Source organism: Amblyomma americanum, chromosome 9 (assembly GCF_052857255.1).
Source record: "Amblyomma americanum isolate KBUSLIRL-KWMA chromosome 9, ASM5285725v1, whole genome shotgun sequence".
Lineage (NCBI taxonomy): Eukaryota > Metazoa > Arthropoda > Arachnida > Ixodida > Ixodidae > Amblyomma > Amblyomma americanum.
The window spans coordinates 136,190,486-136,211,508 of record NC_135505.1 but is presented as its reverse complement, the minus strand read 5'-3'; the positions used below and the strand labels follow the sequence as shown (position 1 = coordinate 136,211,508).

General features: G+C 43.3%; 1 protein-coding gene across 1 annotated transcript; it reads right to left on the bottom strand.

The window, feature by feature from the left end:
- Nucleotides 1-145: 145 nt before the first annotated feature.
- Cortactin (cortactin) lies at nt 146-20,834 on the bottom strand. The gene is made up of 14 exons (XM_077637544.1): nt 20,394-20,834; nt 18,322-18,398; nt 17,436-17,565; nt 16,358-16,468; nt 14,835-14,889; nt 13,744-13,854; nt 12,582-12,692; nt 12,013-12,068; nt 11,276-11,342; nt 9,692-10,077; nt 7,508-7,772; nt 6,209-6,301; nt 3,120-3,175; nt 146-2,161 (listed from the first exon to the last, which is right to left on the bottom strand). The coding sequence occupies exons 1-14, from the start codon at nt 20,481-20,483 to the stop codon at nt 2,081-2,083; spliced, it is 1,689 nt and encodes a 562-aa protein (XP_077493670.1). The 5' UTR covers nt 20,484-20,834; the 3' UTR covers nt 146-2,080.
- Nucleotides 20,835-21,023: the final 189 nt, after the last annotated feature.

Genomic DNA, 21,023 nt, shown 5'->3' with positions numbered 1-21,023 from the left:
ATCTCGTCTTTTTTTTTTTTTTTGCCTTCCATCAAACTCGTCTCAATTTTTCCCAGCCATGAATAGGCTGATCAGGTCATATCCAGCAAACTTACCACAGCCATTGTCAGGTGAGCTTTTGACAAAAGACCAAGGAAAGTGTATGTAAACAATCTGATTATTTCCTTTATTGCGAACTTCCTGCAATCATACAAACAGTACCCCATTAGTGTCCATGCTTGAACAATTTCACTGTCTTCAACGGGTTGCAAGCGAATGACATAGAGAAAGTAACCCTGGAACACTGTTCTACACTGAAATGTGCATTGGAAGCCTACTGGAAGCAGACATGCACGACAACAAACATGCGCAGTGTAAAGTATTTCTTTGCGTTAAATTACTTCTACAAAGCCACAGATGTTACAGAAAACCTTGTGAAAAAAAAACTTGGCACCAGGTCAAGAACCTATGCGTAATATTAAGTACACAAATGTGTGCATATTAAGTAGACTGCGTAACACAAGATTATACGCTGTAAATGATCTATTAGGCATTTAAATTACACATGTGAGAGCAATGAAAAAAATTATACATCACAATTACAAAATAAAGTCTTCCAATGACAAAAAGACGCATAGTAACAGCATTCACTGATGGCATTTAAATTATACACACAAAAACAACAGAAGTTACAGACACAAACTACAATAAAACAAGCTTTTTGGCAGCCACAAAAAAAATCACTGTGTTCTTGTTGCAATAAACAAGCAACTCCTATGTCGGTGGAGAAAAGTTATAACTTTTAATGTAAAACTGGACCCAAAGACAGACTATATGTGCGCTACAATTTCTAAAACCACTATAAACATACCAAGTCTGAAATGTGTAAAGTTATTAAAAGTTCCAAACGGCAGTACTGGACACTTCAGAAAAGAAATTGATTAAAAAATGGAATAAAATACAGTTGATCACAAACCAAACTAGAACAAACACCCAAAACTGCAAAATAGCAGCTTCTTACACTGGTCTCATCTTCAAAATAGAAAAAGAAAATGTTTAAAAATACTGCAACAAGATAATAAAAAATAAAATTCCGTCTTCCATAATAGGTAGCAAGGAAGAATAAATTAAAAGGCAAGACTCAAACACAAATTTAAAGCACCAGACCTTAGAGCTACACGCACTCTCAACACAACCCAGCTATAAGTGCTCAAGCACCGTTCTAAAGGCGCTTTAAAAAAGGTGAGCTTGCAACATTGCTAAAACAAATTTCTCCTTGCACAATCTACAGCGACAATGTGTAGGAAAGCTTTACAACTTATTGGACCTGTGTCACAACCCTCAGTTAAATGCTCCAACATTAGCATATGAGGTCACTGAACACCTTCAAGAACCTTTTCTTGTAAACAGTTTACACATAAATATGTGAATCATAAAATCTCCCAAATCATTTTTTTTTGCTGTGATTTTCTTTTCAATCAAGCTCACTCGAGAACTAAAACTAACCCCATCAATCTACTACTACTCATTTGCTACAAAACGTGGCACCCTCCACAATATAGTAACGTGGTGATGGAAGTAACATTTATCAATTGAAGGTCATTACCAAATAAATGATTCGTTTGCTATTTGGAAACAAACTTATCACTCAATGCCTGAAGAACATCAGCAAGACCTCGACTGCTGAAATGAGCTAAGCAAAAGAAATTGCCACTGCTTGCATTTAAAAAAAGATGTAGATTGTCTCATTCCACACAAAGCTTGCAGAAAAGCCTTGGTGAACTCGGAAAGGCATCATGCCTTCAGCGGTGACTAAATCTTTGCAATGAGTTCGTCAAATAAAACACCGCTCAACATGTTCCATCAAACAGACTCGGATCGTTCAGAGGTCGAAATGACAGGCTTTTAGAAAACGTCACTGACAGGCAACAACATGTGCACTGCCGTGTTCGCTGTTCGAATGTTGCGAACAATGTTGCAGTTGTTCGTCTCCCGAAGACTGTCAACCATTGAGCAAGTTGCATGGAATCTGTGCCGTCTTCGTTGTAGGCAGTGGCACGACAACTTTGGTTCGGAAGAACTTGCTTCCAGTTACAAGCTCTCAGTACAGAGGCTGAACGTAGTTCGCTGGGAACAGTCCAACCTTTCCGTTGCATTTTCCACGCCACCAGCCTTCGTCAATCTGACGGTTGAGGTCAAGAAAAGGATGACAGCACAAGAACGGTGAGTACCAGACACTACCAATTCTTCACAGAAAGAACAGCTTGACATTGCCACTACTGCGCACATACAAGCTTCGTTTCAAGACGCTGAGGTTCTCAAGACATACAGGTCAGATTACCCTCGCATAATTCTGCCACCATAGATATAGCTTATTAATTATAACCAAATGTTAGTGTAAGATTCTATAGTACACACTTAATCATAAGCATAACCATGTAATTACTAATTAGTTTCCTGATCACTGATCACAACTATTTATTATTTTATATTATTTTCATAAATATTATGACTAATTGATAACCAGTAATCATTATAACTATTTCATCTTCTAACCCTTGTCTGCAGCTTTCAAACTGTAGCATATCTGAAAATTTTGTAATGTGCAAGTCATTTGTAAAAACCCAAATCCATGACTCAAAAACAGCTGCTCCAAATACCCATAGCACAGAACCAAACGCACAATCGATTGTGATGTGTCCTGCACGGCAACACTATCAGGGCAAATAAATGCTAAAGGGACATACTACGATGAACTACTGAAGCATTAAAATCTTGACAAGCATATTAAAACACACAAACTCTGTCTCTCTTAAGGTGCCTAAACACTGAAGCAGCTCATCAAGGCACAGGTAGCCCAGCATTAGCATTAACAGCATCAGCACACAAGTGACAAAATTCAAACCAAATATATGTTAATTGAAAAATATATACATTTAGCTGTTAAGTAAGATTTGTGCTTAAATAAGACTTTAATGAGTAATTCATTAGCAATGCTAACCTAAGTGCACAGTGATAAATATGAGTGAAAATATGCACACATTAGAAGAGCTACAATGAATCAGATTATTTCACATTAATGCCAAGACCCCAAAAAAAAAGACTGTGAGCATCGATCACTGATCATTATTGTCACTTACGGTTTCAATGTCTGTAATGATGTCATCGGGGTCAAAAGAAATCTCATCGTAGTCAGCTGCACGAGTAAAAAAAAAAGAATTAAGCCATTTTTTACAAGCACTACCTACACCAATAAAAAAATACCGATCAACAGATATGCAGTTAATACAACTACTATTTAATCAGGTACCAGACCTCTCAGCTACAGGCGCTGACCTAATCCTGCAACAAAGAGTTAATGGTTAAAAAGCATGTCATAACAGGAATCGCAAGGACCAGACAACAAGCATCCTTCTCTCTTGTGAAAGCTTAAAGCACAAGCTGAGCATTTCATAAGTCCTCAACATTGGCCACATATAAACCCAGTATTGTCCAGGATGCTTTCAGCTAAAATTCTGCGTTGCAGGTACACGCACAATGAACATGCATTTAGCAGAAAGCAAAAACAACCTAAGAAGAAATTCAGAAAATTTAAAAGTTCTTGTGAGAAACACCTCCGGCAGATTTCCTGAAGAATGTTGGTTAAGGCTTCCACAACAAAGCGTTTAGTTTGTCATTCCACATGCCAGCAAACGTGCATGCTAAACTCCTATGATATCAATATTGCTACAATTAAGATTTATGTGCTCAAGCTGCCTGCCAGACCATCATCAAAATGCTTCGATGTTATCAAAATACCATTTAAAATTGCTCTCACTCTGAGTTTAGTAGTTCATATATCTCTCGAAGGAAAACTATATAACCAACATGTCCCGTCAGTGGCTACCTATGGAGCCAAAATTCAGAGGCTGATAAAAATGCCTAAGATGAGTCCATGGACGGCAAAGAAAAATTATTGACGGGTGCAATGTCAAGACAGCAGCACAGGGTACATTGTAGTTAAGGAGGACAACAAAGTGGCAACCGATATCGAAGGAACACATAGTTGCGGGAAGCTGGCATGAAATGGCTGCAGCTATACTTGGCAACAAATTTTCCTGGCAGTGAAGGGGGGGGAGTCTAAAGGGGAGCAGTGTCCGTAACTGTGTCATTCCTCAAAACAGTCTGGCCGCACAACGGTGCGCCCGACGCGTTGCTGTCTCCACAGTAGCTTTACTCTGTCGCTGGCAGTGTTGTAGGCGTTACCGAAAAAAAAGTAACCAAATACGTTACTCGTTACGCTAAAAAAATAGGAACGCGTTACCGCCCTACGTTACCAACAAAAAAACAGGTAACGCATTACCGTTAGCGAAACAAAGTACCGCACGTTACTTTGCCGTTACTCCATGACCATAAATTTTAATGAGTGCGTCTTCGCTGCAAGAACTCAGGATAACAATTTTATAAAGCTCATATTTCACATAAAACTGACTTCATGAGAATGCTTTGCACAAATGTGCAGGAGCTTAGCAATGTTACAGTGGCCTAAAGTCGCCTGTAGAGTTACATGTAATGGCTTCTAACTCTGTGGCACATGGTGAAGCCATTTTCTGAATCTGACATTAAACACAAAAAGACACTTCGCCATCAATTCTATCTTGACAAAGAAAACGGCGCTGAACTCTCAACAAATTTACAGTAATTCTGAAAAATGTGACGCTCCTAAATGTTAGGCATGCTTCCGCTCTTTAGAGAGTTGTGTGTGTGAGTGGTTTGGGAAGGGGAGGTAGGTGAGGCAAGTGTGCAAATGTGTGTCGTGCACGTGTTTCGTGCTTTATGGGTATTCTGTCTCTTTTAGTTGGGTGCGTTGTCAAGAGCAGGTGTTTTCTGGCATGTATGCGAGCCAAGCCGCAATAAGGGTCATCGAGAGCACCGGTACATTTTGTTTATTTGCAACATTACTTTAGGTGCTCTGCGCATTTTTTTCTAAAAAAAAGGGCACGGAGAGGGGGACAATTGGAACAAAAAGTAACTAGTAACGAGACACCTCACATTACCGAAAAATGTTTACGTAAGTAAACCAGAAAAAGTGGTGCGTTACCAGTAATGCCGTTACTTGTAACGAGTTACCGCCAACACTGGTCGCTGGTGTAGCTGGCGCCATCTACAGAAGCTTCTTGCAACAAGATGTGCCTAGCAAATTTGTTGTAGTAAAAGAAAAAAAAACTGCTTTTTTCATTGGCTTTTTAATGCTGAAAGTTGGGAGTGGAGTTAGAAATATGCCTTAAAGGTGCATTAAACTGTGTTCTGGAAAAATTTGTTTCTGCTTTTATTTTGTTTCTTGGGAGTTTCCACGAATTATTAGTTTCAGTCACAGATAACGTAGCCGGAATTAGGCCCACAGAAACAATAATATGCGTGGTCTATTTGGTTTCGTGAGAGAGAACCTCATCACCCTGTGATGGCCAATGGAAATGTTATAATTCTTGAAGACACCCAAATTAATTTTTATTACTCTTTTTTGGACATGACATGAGTAATAGTTTGATAAAACCGCTACATATTTGTGGTTCAGAGGACATATCACCAAAATAACAAGCCCGAAGCAAGCGCACCATGTTTTTTTCCTCGCCTGCTGCCGCACGGTTGGTGCACCGAACCATCTGCTTCAGTCAGGCACATCACTCCGTTTATTACTCTGCAGGGCGTCAAGCCACCATGCAATTGGCTGAAAGGCACTACTCCATGCGTACTTTTCGCCATGGCAACCGTGTTTATTATCGAAATCGGCCACGTAGGATAATAATCCGAAGCTTCTATGAATGCTCGGAGCATTTATATGAAGTTCCTGTGATGAAAAAACGAACTTAGAGTTCACTTTAGTGCACCTTTAAGTAACGAACACACTGACAGTAAACTATGTTTCAGAAGAAATCTAATAACTGCAAGCAGAGACTTGAGATTCCACCGTGTACAAAAAGCCGGTGTGTTTAGGCTCCGTAGCTTCTGCACCATTGCCAGAAAAAGTTGTTGCAGAGTACAGTGCAGGATAGGGACGACTGGAGATGACTCTGGGAGGCCTTCAGCAGACGTGACGTGGTCGTTGATGATGATGGCTGCATGTTGCTCAGTGCAGCAGGCAAAAAGCAGCACTGAACTGTGACGAAGTCTCGCTACCAAATCCTTTGGCACAAAAAGAACAAGAGAAGGAAAAAGACAGCTAAAGACCATCCTTTGGATGCACCCTTACCAGCTTGGTAGTCGTACAGAGCCACAGCCGACATTTTCTTCTCAGTTGACATCGGTTCCAAATGCTCATAGATGCCTTCTTCTAATGGTTCGCCTGGTACACATGAAAAGAGTGAAAAAAAAGGAAAGAAATATGATCCTGAATTTTCTTGTAACCTCGTCTCCTCAACATGCAGTTACACCTCAATATAAGTTGGTAAAATCTGAACTTCATTCTACATAGGAATTTCTCTACATCAAAATTAATTTCTTAGCATGCAAAGAACCTTTGAAAATATTGTGCGGCCCACTCACATAAAAAACCATGATTTCCAGTGAAATCAGTCCACTACTTCTGCGCTTCCTTTGCCACCGACTTATGCATCTTTCGTACCCCCACATAGACTCCAGTACGTCTTACTCGTGTTCCAAGTTCGCAAACCGCCTAGCAATCGCCAGTATGTTCATCATATCGCATTTCTGTGTGCAAGGCAGCCGAGTGGCGTTTACTTTTATGTGCATGTTTCGATCTGCATGCGACTCAGCCGCTTGAGCTCGCAGAGCAATTCTTCCTCATGTTCATTTCAAGTCAGCAGTGAAATCTCATTACTGTGAAAGTGTGGCAAAATTTACTTCTGTTATATTGAGGGTAAACACATGTGGTGTTCTATGAAAATGAAGTTGTGAAAACTATAATGCTTTGTTACATTGATGATTTCGTTATATTGAAGTTCATTAGATTGAGGTTTAACTGTACTATGGTACATTTGTTGTTTTCCACAGCAAAACCTCAAGAGGACAGAGCGTTTTGCCGCTTTCACCAGATGTGTAGGCCTAAGCTGCTATACCAACAAGCAATGTACTCAATTGAGCATGTACTAGTCTGAATCAATTTCAGGCTCTACCCTCAAGGTCTTGCCAGAAAAAGAGACCTCCAGCCCCATTTTATGTCTGTGGCCAAGGCAATGCTTGGCAACCTCGAGGATCATGAGGCCAACCTGAAATTTTCTGATATCTTATAGGTTAAAGCATCCATCATATGCAGCATTTGTTTTTTCTGGGACAGAATTGTGACCATGCATACAAACATTGGACTAGCTGCATTGCTTGACAAACATATCAGCCCCTCTGAATGACAGCACACCAAGGACAGGTTTGCTAAAAAGGTCTGCACACAATGGGATGCTCAGGAGGTTATCCACCGTCTTCATTTCTAAGTGCGTTGCAATCTGCTCAGAGGTATTGATCACACCACTGCAATGAAGCTTGCAGTTGTTAGCCAATCACCAAACTCAAAACGCTTTGGTACAATGGTACAAACCTGGGCCGGATTCCGGACTTGACTCGGACTCGACCGGAGAGTGGTGGATCTGGGGCACGACCTTCTTGGGAGCCTCTTCGACTGCCGCAGGCTCTGGCTCAGGCTCAGGCTCCCAAGTCGTCGGTCGCGCCAAAGGCAAAGCTTCTGCAGGCTCTGCGGGTGCCACCACAGATGCGGGTTTTGCGGACACAGTGGCCACCTCATCTGCAGCTTTTGTCCCTTGCGGCTCTGTCTCTTGTGTTGGAGACACGTCAGGACTCGCCACCTACGACGTGGTTTTGGAAAAGGAAATAGAAAGGCAGCTTGTGGTGAGATATCCTCAAAGGAATGGTCGGAAAGGAATAAGTACAAGATGGATGCCGATGGAGAAAGGCATATTCAAGAAAGAAAGTGAACGCTGGGCGCAAAACATGTCGCTCAGCAGGGATTCTGCCAAGGGGGAAGGGGGAGTGATTGCTCACCTCTGCACACCCACCTCCTGATTACCTGAACAGCCAAGCAAGCGATGATTCACAGTTTTGTTTATTTAATCCTCAAATTCCCCTCGACAATGGTTTTATACGAGCAGTGGAGCTGTATAATATCTTCAATGGTAGTCTTCAAGTGTTCAGTATTTAAGTAGCGCACAATTTCTTTCAGTTATAGTATGCATCATCTAGTATTTGAAATTATTTTCAGAGATTGGTTTGGTTTTTGGTTATGTGGGGTTTAACGTCCCAAAGTGACTCGGGCTATGAGGGGCGCCATAGTGGAGAGTTCCGGATAATTTTGACCACCTTGGGTTCTTTAACGTGCAATGATACCACACAGTACATGGGACTCTAGCATTTCGCCTCCATCGAACTGTTGCCGCCATGGCCAGGATTGAACCCGCATCTTTCGGTTCAGTAGCCAAGCACTAAAACCATTGAGTCACCTGCGTCGCCTATTTCAGAAATTGTCTAACAATTTACGTCTGTGAGGCAAAATTACAATTAAGACCCACCTGAATAATCTCTTGGAAAAATGCCTGAATAACAAATTAAGTACATGATGATATAGGAACCGTCTGCTATGATTCTGTTGTCACAGATTTCCTCACAATTTATACCAATGAGAGGAAAGTTACAATTAACATCCACCTGAACAATCAAGCATGGATATCGTCAATGACAATTTACAGAAAAAAGCTCAGTAATTAGAATTTCAAGGGCCAGACAAAACGCTCCAATTATCTGAAGTTCGAATCATAGAACGTTCTCGAAAAAACTAGCACGAACTGCTAGCATCCCGGCAAATTTATTTGGTGAAAACCAGGCAATGGTCACCTGACTTTGAGACGAGAACAGTGCGACAATGACTTCTTTTTCCCACTTCCATTGACACCTTATGCATGCGCACTGTCAGGAGCATCAAAGCAGAACTACTTCAAAATGGTAAGGGCCTCTCCGCATTGATCAGAGTGCGGCGCGGTAGCACCGGAAGCCGCTTCATCCACGGCCATGCTACATTGTACAAACAGCGAATGGCATGTGACGAGAGCGTAGTTCCGGCACAATGGACGAACCACGCAGATGGAAGTGAGGGAAACATGCAGCAGCGCCAATCAGCGTGTGGAATGGTCCAACACGGTGCGGTAGCTGGGCTTGTTTAGCTGTCTCATACACGGCCAAGGGCTGGCGTGCTCCCCAGAAAAACAAAACCGAAACTATGCGGTTGGGCAATTCTCGAAGACTGGGGCTGTCCGTATTTTATGCATCACATCTGCCATTGCACACGGCAAAGGTACATGGGCGACTCTGCAACATACAATCCAGGTTTCAGTAGGGATAATTCGACGATTGCTTGCAGTGCAGTCACTTCTAGTGCCTCCCTTCAAGGGCCAGTTTGAATAAACTAGTGCAAGACCCGAAACATTCGAATTAGCGAACGTCCTACGTCATAGACTTATCATAGGCGGTGGCCGGGAGAGCGCCAACAGTCCGAACTATCCGGATTTCCAAATGAATGAGGGATGAATTAATGAGCTTTTACTGCAATTGTCATAACCGTACCACAGTACAACACTACAGCTTCGTAGTAGATGGTACCTGAATCACCACTTGGTTCATGCATGTTTGCTTTAAACTTGAACCGCATTTATACCGAGTGACACCAAATGCAGCAGCACCAAAATCACTCCCAATACTCCAGGTCACCACCAACCTGTTTAGTTGGCACGACAAGTTCCCGTGGGATGACAGAGACGCGCGAGTGGTTCTTCCGCGTGCCAGGCCGGATCAGCTCTGACTCGTCGGGCTGGTTCCCGGCACTGTCGGACCTTGGCTTACGCTCTGAAGCCTCCTCCTCATCGCGGTCATGGCCCTCGGCTGCCTTCAGCTGCTCCTGCAGCTGGTCGATACGCTTGTGCTCGTCACGCAGCCGGCGCTGGCGCTCTTCTTCAGACTTCTTGGCCGCCTCCTTCTCGACCTGGTCCTTCTGGAGCCGACGTTTCCGCTCTTCGTCGGCCAGCTTCCGTGCCTCCTCCTCGCCGGCCTTGGCCATGTTCTCGAACCGAGAACGCAGGCTCTTGGCCCGCTCGGACGTCACCTCTGCAGCCAAAGAAAAATGGAGAGCGCCATCATCGACCCTGCACCATGCCTGAGTGAACCAGATCTGTCTGATTATACCAATCGTGAAACCCCACTTCGAAACCTGGCTACTAATAGTGGCCGCTCAAAGGTTGCCAGGCAAAGCGCCATCTTGGAGCAGCAACTAAAAACTGTCACCGTTCGTCCCAATTAACTCCAGAAGCGCTGAAAGCTGTTGCTGTTTTACCTCTTTACTTCTCTCTCGGATTGTCGTGCCCATGCATTTTTATATGCTGCATGTTTCACCGACACTGCTGCCAGGCACGAGCAATGTTACCGACCATCCTGGAGTTTGTAGCTTGACAGCACACAGTTCATCTTATTACTCAGTGCCCACAGGCGGAGCAACATACAGCTAACCTTCCGATTTCTGGCCCAATCAGATCACTGGATTTCAGCAGATGGGACTTGTGGGGAGTTCGGCACTAGGTACGACCAAAGATCACTGACAGTGAACCACTACTGTCACATCCGCATTGCGCGCTACTGAGGATTGGTAGCTTCCGAGAACAGTTCTGCCTTCATTACAGAAACTAAAAATAAACCTGTGGTGTCAGACTGGACTGAAGTGGTAATTAGCCACATTCGGAAGGCAACACAAAAGAGGGACACCTGGACAAGCAAAACATCGAGATTACTGGAGGAGGGTAACTGGAGGCTGCCCTCCCCACACCCGCGTGCATGTTGGTGTGCTTGCACACCACGGTGCACCAAATATGCGGTTTAAAGTTCTTTTTTCTCAATAATCCAGGTTAAAAGGTGTGGGTGCACAAACGAGTAAATAGGGTAAATGTTCCTCTATCAAACTACCAACATAGGCACAGTTGACTGCATAAATGATGAGACCGCGGTCAACCCGTTCTTAATAGGTGACCTGACCAAAAAAAAAAAAAAAAAAGCCTGACCAAAAAAACAGCAGGGTGGCAAACACACTTCCAAGGCCCAGTCTCAACCCCGAGTTCCTTGTCATGCTCAGATGTATCGGTTTTGATAAGTGCTGACAAGCCAATACTGATAGATGTCAGTGTTGACAGACACTGGTAAATCAGCGAGAACGTGTGCATCATGCCCAAAACCATAGCATTAAAAAAATAAGGAGAACTGTGTCACACTGTCATAGCAAAACGAGCATGGACGAAAGCACTTCCATCGAGCTCACCTATGTCAGGCCTCGGTTTCTGGTATGCAGGTTTGGGCTTCTCGACTTCAGCAAAGGAGTGCGCACACTGCACGAGACAGAAAATAAATGTAAGAAGATAACAGAAGATAAACCCTTGCGTCTAGGTTCTGTCGTACCGTGCGACCGTTACTATGTTCCACCCCCAAGTAGCCCAAACCTCTACAAAAGTGGAGATAATGACTCTTGTACACAAATAATGCTGATAGTACCATGCATCCATCAGTATTTAATTCAATCTGTCAATGTCTACGGTTCTCTTCTGCTTCTTAGTATGCACTGTTCTATTAGAAATAAGTCATAGGGCATACTTTATACTTTCCATGCTTTGTGCATTTGGTAATAATGTTGTTGATTGTAATCATTAAGCAGCTTTAGTCATTTTTATCTAATTTTTGCTGCTTATGCCGCTGCCTAAACTATCAAATGTCTTTTGTGATCGTTTGCGAAGGGGGTCCCATTACAGTCTTCGGAACCTACTCCTCTATACAAATATGTTACAACACATTATTTTATCATGCAAAAAAAACAGGACTTCTGATTAGCAAAATCAACATACCAACATTAAAGAATAAATCAGAATCCATTGCATGCGGCTCTGGGACAATTAATATGTCAAACAGAAATGCCAAACATATCCTGTGAATAACCCATTCAACTGATGAATGTGTAGGCTAAAAAAAAACTAGTATACTAGAGTGAGAAGGATGCTTCATTACCTTGTCCTGTTTGTCCTTCTCGACACCAAACTTGCCGCCAAAGCCTCTGGAGTAATCTGTGCATCAAGGCACAACACAACCTCAGGACAACACAGCCCCAGCAACATTGAGCCTTACACCTTCGAAACAGTTGTCAGCAATGGACAGAATACTACTAGTACGAACCATAGCTGTCATAACGTATGGCTGAGAATACAGATCCCTTATCTTTCAGATTAACACGGCAGTCAAATTCCACCTATCACAAACTCTTACCCCATAAAAAACATACGTGAAGTTATTGTTGGTAGTTTTTAAAGAAGGAAAAGCACACACAAAATTGAGAGAAACAATTTACTTGAGCCAATACACTTAACTAAAATGACTCTGCACAGAGTGGAAAATTTGTTGACAATCATAAAAGCGGTCCACTGTGAGCAAGCTGGGTCAGTGTACACACAATGCATACTTTTAGTGAAAAAAAAAAAAAGAATAAATTGAAGATCATTATGGTGGTCAATAAACTGACCTAAACTGACCTTGACCACCCTTTCTTTATCAGGCACTAATTCATCCGTCATCTCCCTCACCCTTCTGGGACTCGTGCTTCTCCACCTTTTCCACATGGTTCCAGCCAACGGCCGACGAATCCTGCCGGTCGGTCTGAACGCCATACTTTCCGCCAAAGCCGATGGCATAATCTGCGCCACAAAGAAACAATTATAGGTAATCTGCGCCACAAAGAAGCAATCATAGGACTTAGAAAAACGGCCGCCGACAGGAATGCACATTTTTACGCACGCGCTCACAAGCCACAGGAATGTGTTCAGAAAGTGTCCATCCTTCTCATGTCGCTGTGAGATGAGTAGAGGATGTGTGCACAAGTTGTTATTCAACACTGAAATGAAATATAGGCTGCGTACCTCGCTAGTACATTGCAAAAACTTCTAGGTGGTGATGTAATGTAAAGTTACGTGCCAAAAATACCTTGCAACACTCATAAGTAAACAACATGTTGCAACCCAAATGAAAGCAATTTGGACCTGAGAACAGACACTGTGTTAGGTGTATAGTAGAATGTCATTGATATGAACACAGTTGATATTAATTTCGCAATGATACGATACGAATTCGTAACATTCCCCAGCCGGAGTGCGTTGTGCACAACGTGCGGAATTCCGGATGTTCCAAACTCTCTCCTGCGCCACTAAGGATCTTACGAATGCACGAGCCGCAACCGCATCCTCGAGCACTAACAGCAGCCCGTAAGTCACCAACATCGCAATTGCTGATCGTGCGGTACGTACTGCAAGCAATGAGTAGCCGTGTGAAGCCCGCACATAGCCAACGTGCACGCATCGCGAGTACCAAGCTGCGGCCGCACAGCCGCGAATAAATCTCATCAGCGCATAAACAGATCTGCGTGAATGCATTTTATGCTTCTACGTACGAATTTTGTTCGTAAGATGATATGAAATTTCTGATGATACAGATATTTCTGCGACCCACTGTATTTAAGAGTTGATGACGAACTGTATCAATCAACAAAAAGCTGAAAAACTGCAGCGAGAAGAAAATAGCTACTATTGAGTAAGGGACACAAAAAATAGAGATTAAAATAAACGAGATGCACGAGACAAACCAGCAAGTGCGACAAAGTAAAGCTGCAGTTATTGCAGTTATCAACCAGAAGAGAACATGCTGAACTGTGCTTGGCTATGTTAGTTATCATGTTATCATCATAGAACTCACCAGTTTGCGAGGCATGTTTCTGTGTTTTTTCGTGAAACTCCCAGCCGACGGCAGACTTGTCCTGGAGCTCCTTCTGAACCCCAAACTTGCCACCAAAGCCAGCACTGTAGTCTGTGATCAGCCAGAATTGTTTCACTTAGTGGGAGCACTCACAACAAAAAGGCTACCGAACACAGGTTGCACAAAAACAAAGAAACTTCCAGAATTTTCGAGAACTGAATTCCAGAACGGTATTTTTCCAGGTAGTTGCCACTTTCGCTCGTTTCATTTTGGATTAAGTTCCTCAACTCTACACCTCATCGAAAACACTTGAAAATTTGAGAAAATACCATTACGGCTTCCGTACAGTGGCTTCCCAAAGAAGAATGTGAAATCAGTCCAACGCTGAAAGTTAATAAACTTGCTTATTCCATTAAAAAATGGCACATTTAAAGCTAAGGCACGTGAAACGTAGTTATGAAATCTGGGAGGATAATTTCTTAGTTTATAGATGAAGTATGCAGACTTCACCTGGAATTTCCCACAATTTGGTTAAAAAAAAAAATGCAACTACAGCCAAGCAAGTCTATATCCCAATAATCAGATGTATCCACTAAAGCACTTCAGTACCCAAAAACTTTACCAGCAGAAGAAGATATTTTTCTTTTATGACAGCACTGCAGAAAGACCATTTCTGACGAAGCCGTAACTAATGCATCAATTTTGGTTCTATAATAGTTCAGCCTTCTTTTTAACATTACACTGGTACGCTGTTTTGTACAGTCTATGTAATGAGAAAAACTTGCATATCGCACATTTTATATGGTACGATGAAAATTGTCATTATAACTTCTTCATACGTTTTTTTTCCTAGTTCCTTGTAAGCGTTCTGGTGACTGCTCTTTTCTTCATAAGTGTTTTAATAATATGAACCATTTTCACAACTCCTTAAAAAGTTCTAGGGTTCTACAGCATAACAAACAATTTGTAAAAAAATCCTAAGATTATTTCGAATGAATGAAATCTATCTGTGATTTGGGACAATGTCCGCAGGCATCGAGGCACACATTCGTCAACAGAAAATACCAAGTAAGATAAGAGCAGTCGGTCACCTTTCTGTGAGGCATGCTTCTCGACCGATTCATGATGCTCCCAGCCAACAGCACACTATGAGAAGGAATGAGGAGAAGGGGTTAAAAAAAAAATGCAAGCAATGTAAGCTGTCTGTGGTCACCATGACATCCGCAAACAGAAGGCTTAAAGGGTAGCTCTGGCGTTTTTTTTGTACCTCCACGGATTTTACTGAAATTTTCAGAGTAAGTTCACCACAGTTTTCTAGTTCATCATCATCATCAGCCTGACTACACCCACTGCGGGGCAAACGGCTCTCCCATGTCTGTCCAATTAACCCTGTCCTTTGCCAGCTGCGGCCACCTTATCCCTGCAAGCTTCTTAATCTCATCCGCCCACCTAACCTTCTGCTGCCCCCTACTACGCTTGCCTTCTCTTGGAATCCACTCCGTTGCCCTTAAGGATCAGCGGTTATCTTGCCTTCGCAGTACATGCCCTGTCCAAGCCCATTTCTTCCTCTTGATTTCGACTAGGATGTCATTAAGACGCGTTTGTTCCCTCACCCACTCTGCCCGCTTCCACGGTCTCTTAACGTTACACCTATCATTTTTCTTTCCATGGCTCACTGCGTTGTCCTTAATTTAAGCTGAGCCCGTTTCGTTAGCCACAATGTTTCTTCCTCATGTTTCTAATTATTTGCAGAAGAACTGAAAACTGAACGAGTTGGTGCATCATTGAAGAACGAAAAACAGCGCTGTTTTTAGTTCTTCTAATTATTTGTGCCAAATTTCACAGCTAGGGCAACGTCTTGTTGCAGCACAAATTAATTATAAAATTTTCCATTTCATGCCCTCTATCGAAGTGATTTCTACAGGCAACCTTGCATATGTGATGTCACAGGCTGGCACACTCATCAATATTCGCTCTGCATTTGCTGAAGGACAAAATTTCACGCTTGTTTTAGAGCACAGCTCTTAGGCACCAGCTCTTACGTTCCGCGTCGTACCATGTCACCTGACAGGTGGTGTGTTACGGCGTGTGACAGACGGCGTGTCGGCAGGTAGTAGCAGAGCAAAATGCCACCTGCCATCGGTGGCAGGTGGCGTGTAGAGAGCTGCACTCAAATTTCACATTACCGATCCCCATAATCGTCTGTCCATGTTTGGTCACTTCAGACAATGCCCAAATCTGTCGATTACATTCCATAGTTTAGCCAATCAATGCATAAATGACAAGTTTTGGGGCAGTGACCGTGACATCATCAGCTGTTATGTTATGACGTCATAGTTTGTCTGAAACGCAGTTTCAGTTTCCTGGTATCTGTTGTTTTAATACTAATACTCCGTATTTTGGAAAATGATTGTTTGTACCGGAGAAAGGGAACTCTAAAGAATGTGATGTGATTATCAGCTCGAAATGTTCAAACCCCCCCCCCCCCCACCTCGAGTTGCCCTTTAAAAATGATGTCCCCGGCCACGCCAGAAGGTATAAGGGGCTCACACATACAAGACTGTTAGAATGATAAAACTGTGTGCAAAAAACAAAAACTTCATTCAGAACAGACCTTGTCCTGGCGGTCTTTCTGCACGCCGAACTTGCCACCAAAGCCCTTAACAGCGTCCGTCTGGGAGGCATGCTTGTGAAGTGATGCCATGTAGTCGTTTCCGACAGCAGACTGCGGAGGCAAAAAAAAAAAAAAAATTGCGCTTGCATGACAATCACGTCATTAGCATCTTCAAAACTCAAAGCAGCCAGATGGAACCTGCACAACGTTCCCTGTGATAGAATAGGTAAATCATGAGTAAACAATGAAAACTGGCAAAGTGAAAAACAAAGCCAGGATTCCAACAATAATAGCGAAGAACAAAACTGAACAGCTACAAAGCTTTATGTGGTGACTGAGCTCTCAAATATACAAAAACTTACAAGTCAGAGTCAACAAGGAAGATATTAAAGGAAAGGGATTCTCATGTCAAAGGGAGCACAAAGCTACAATAGCTGCAGTGACAAAGAGCTTCAGATAAAGAGAATCTGCAACTATGCTATCAAGGATCAGAATGACATTGCAGGAAGGAGGAGCAGGGAAGGGACAATACCATTTTTATGCTCTATACATTTTCCCGCAACTGAGATCCAGCCGCTGTGCCTAGCATTAAGACAACAGCCATTGTCCCTCGGCAGATAAAACAATTAGCTGCCAGGCTATATGTAACCGTGCAATCTCCAGCAAACACAAGAGTGACACTGAAGATAGGCAAGATAAACAGGCTATGATAATGAAATTCGACAGACACTTAAAACACCTTTACATGTGGGAATGCGAAAGCATCACTGTCCCTGGGTGATATAGGAAGAGCTCACACAAAGAGGTTTTGATACAGCTTACGAAATCCACAAGCAAATCTTGTTCACGGCATAGATTGTGCGTGTTAGATTAGCAAGAAGAATCATCTGACTGATCAGCTACATGCTGAAAGACAATAGCCAGTGCAGCATAATACACAAACCTGCAAAGATATGGTGGATGTGACAGACTTAAGTTGACTGATTAGATTATAAATCAGTCAGATTGGCCTTGCTCTCTAGAGCCTTTCCTAAATTACCATAGTCATATGATCGAGCAAGGCGACACATAAACTAACCTTGTCCATTCTGTCGTTCTGGACGCCAAACTTTCCGCCGTAGCCATAGGATGCCTTGGGCAATTCTTCAAGCACACGCTTTTTGTAGGCTGCATCGTCCTTGGTGACCTGCTCTCGGAGTTCGGCAATGCTGCAGGACGAGTGAAGCACAGCGTCACAATGCATCTGTGCTGCTAACTATTGCCAACCAAACGAAAGTAAAAAACAACTAAGGCCGAAAAGACTATGCTACACAATGCACAGAAGAAGCTATCAGTGCAAAGCTAAAGCTCGATTAAGATAGAAAAACAGTGGTTGGTGCCTGTTTGCAAAACAAGCAAAGTGCGGGATGGACACAAATCATCCCCCTTGGTAAAAGCTGAACTGCTCACATTTACATATATACAAAAAGTATTACATTTATTTGGGTAATGAACGCACTCGCACAGTGAATGCGCCCACTAATTTGGTTGAAAAAATACAAATGTTTGCTAATATACTGCCCTGCAAAAAAACACAACCCCTCACAACTCAACTTTTCACACATTTTTGTGAACAAAAATGTGCCATTTTGAAAAAATTGACAGCAACCCATCTGGTAAAAGGGAAGCGGAATAACAAAAAAAAAATGAACACTTATTTATTTTTACCCTCAGGGCCGTACAGGCATTACAGAGAGTGGTGGGCAGAAAAATTTACAGCAAAGAATGTTGGAAAAAAAAAGACACAGCAAGTAAAACGAAAGGCGTTCTTCATCACTGTTACACTATGTGCAAGTGTTCACGGACGTTTGCTGTGAAGACTGTACGCATGACCAAAAGTTCGAAACGCACGTTTCCTTTGATGTATGCATTGCAAGGCATCCTAATCTTAGGTGCAACATATGTCTGACAAAGGCAACACTCACTTAACGTTTTCTGAAACGTGTCCAGAGCCTTCCACGGTTTTGGAGCCCCAGCGCTGTTCCTCTTCAGTCACGTCATTCTGCAATCCATTAGATTCATTAAATTCTCTCCCCGTGCTTGTTAGAAAAGACTCCATTTCAACGCACAAACTGACAAGCTAAAAAAAAAAACCATCCCGTCTGCTTGTAAGTAGAGAGTTTGCTCCGAAGCACTTGAAGTTAGCAAGCAAGAGCTTTCCATGGTTTAGCATGACATCTATTTCTCTCACATAAAGGATGCCACCAAAGTAAAAATAGAAGCAAAATTGGCCTTTTTAATGTGTAAAAATTGGAGGGGACACAAAAGCTCCATCCTAAGGGCATGACTCGATAGTGTAACCGGTTAATTCCCATATATGCAGAAGATCATTCTCTAGTTTGCATTCACAGATCCCTGGGAGTCCTCATACCCCTCCTGGCACAGTGGTTAAGCGATGTGCCACTGCCCTGCGATGGCAGGTGCTCCCAGCAGTGGGCCTTGTGCGACCCAGGTTGCTATTCCTGAGCGACCAATCATTAATTCGACTGCCACCTGCCATGGCGGGCAGGTTGTGTGCGCCCAAGGTCACGTGACCTAGTTGGCCCACATGCCTCCTAGGTTGCCCTCTGGGTACCACCTGTCAGAGCCATGCTCGTGATTTTTCGCTCACAACGCCGACGCCGAATTTTCTAGAGAACAGGGCTTTTATTGTTATTGTGCTAAAAAAAAGTGTCCTATTGGAGCTCATTTGAGGCTTGGATGTCAGCAGTTCCTCTTTTTTGTTTTGTTATATGAGTGCTAAAATCTGCAAGTAACTTCATATAGTAGTTTATAGTAACGCAGCTGTAGATGTAAATCGCACCATATTATACACCTTTCCAATTCAACAGATTAGTAACAACAGCTGCAGTAGCACTGAACCCTTTCCCTCACAGCATGCGCACAGAAGAAATGCTTGCTTCATAGATAGCAGAATTTATAACAAAGCAATGACTGCAGCTGGAACACCTACCTATGCCCAGCTGTGATGAAGGACAGCTTTCTCAAACTGTGCTAAGACGTTGTGGTGGACTAGATGGTTACGAAGCATCACGAAGTGAACGGCGCAATCCGAGACACAAGCACAGAGGGCAAATTCTTCGTCCTCTGTGTGTACATATCAGATTATGCTGTTCACTTCATGATGCTTCTCAAACTGTCACAGTTGAAGGAAAAGCTAGCCCCACAGCAAATATTTGTCTCCAGGCCACAGCAATTTTTTTCCTTTTAATCGGAATAACACTCACAAGCTCTGCAGCTTTCCTTTGTAGCTGCATGACTGCCCTTAGGTGGGCGCTAACTGCCATTATTATCACACTACAAAGGCCGTTTGTATGTAATCATCGCAAGCTGTATGCTGCAGGTGTACCGCCTCCCATATTTTTGTGCATTCCAAGCGTGCTTTCAAGTTGACATGAACGGTTTACACTTAACTTATATACTTCCTGTATTCGTTTCGATCTTTGAATCGGAAAAAAAATTTCCTATGAGCGTGAAATAACGTCACGTGTACGCGCACACGCGTTTTAAGGGAGGTGACATTTTATTTTGGAGTGCAAGCGACAGCGCAGGCAAAGTGCGCTGCCATACAACGCGAGCACAAATGAGCGACGCATTTTCTGTGGCATGGCAGACAGGCCGACACACCCCACTTCACACAGTCCCGGGATGCCGGCAAACAAAGATAAAAAAAAAAACGCTTGAACTCAAAGGGTTGACGGTTCGCTGAACACTACAAATTTCCGCTCAGAGAGATATGGGTATACCCGGGAGCCGAAAATTGAGGTTTCGCTGCAAAATATAAAACAACAAGAGCGCAAGCTCAACAAATATACTACGCACTGGTACGAAACATACTAAAGGCGGCCGGTTACCAACTGGTACGTAATGACTTTACTGCGATAGTTGTATCACAGTCACAACACAAGTTCTACGTAGGATTTTCGAGCGCAAACTCTGGCCGCGATTCCGCTCGCAAACGTCCGCTGTTTCGCAAATGATCTGTACTACAACGTACCACAAAATCGGGGTCGGTCTCCCAGTCATCATCGGCGTCCTGCGCTTGCATCTTCACGTCAGTGCCGACCGCCGCTTTCCACATTGACATTGTGCCGCCGGCCACCCGAAGGGACGAGTCGTTATCAGCGGGCAAGCTAAAGGAAGGATACTAGAGCAGCACGGTCACCGTGGTGTTTACGAGAGCTCCCCCGCAAACACACCTCCGCCCTACGGGCGATAGCAATCGTATCCGTACTCCGTCCGCAGCACCGGTCGGGCCAGAGCAGAGCTAGGCGATCACCGGACACTGGTGATGATCCGCCACACCAGAGAATAACGCCGAGAAACTCCGCCTCGGTTAACAGGAAAACACCAGCGAAGTTTGAAAGATATTTTGGCACATTACGTAGCGCGGAAGCCGGCAAAGCGTGAGTCAATCGTCGCTCCCTGCGTCACAAGCTATCCAGCGGAGTAGTTGGAAGCGGCGAGGGGGAATGACGGAAAACGGAAACCGCACGAAGGGAGGTCCGCGCTAGCTAGAGAAATGATAACGTTGCACTATGTGGAGGGATGGGCTGAAGTAGGGCTGAAACTTACTGTTACGCTTCGCGCAAATGTGCACAAATCGCAAACTAACTGTATCACAGTG

Coding starts and splice junctions, on each gene's coding strand:
- Cortactin (XM_077637544.1), bottom strand. CDS start 20,483: ATGTCAATGTGGAAAGCGGCGGTCGGCACTGACGTGAAGATGCAAGCG. Junction 12,069..12,581: donor GAAGCACGAGTCCCAGAAGG/GTGAGGGAGATG, acceptor CTTGATGCACAG/ATTACTCCAGAGGCTTTGGC. Junction 2,162..3,119: donor TCATTACAGACATTGAAACC/GTAAGTGACAAT, acceptor CTCAACCGTCAG/ATTGACGAAGGCTGGTGGCG.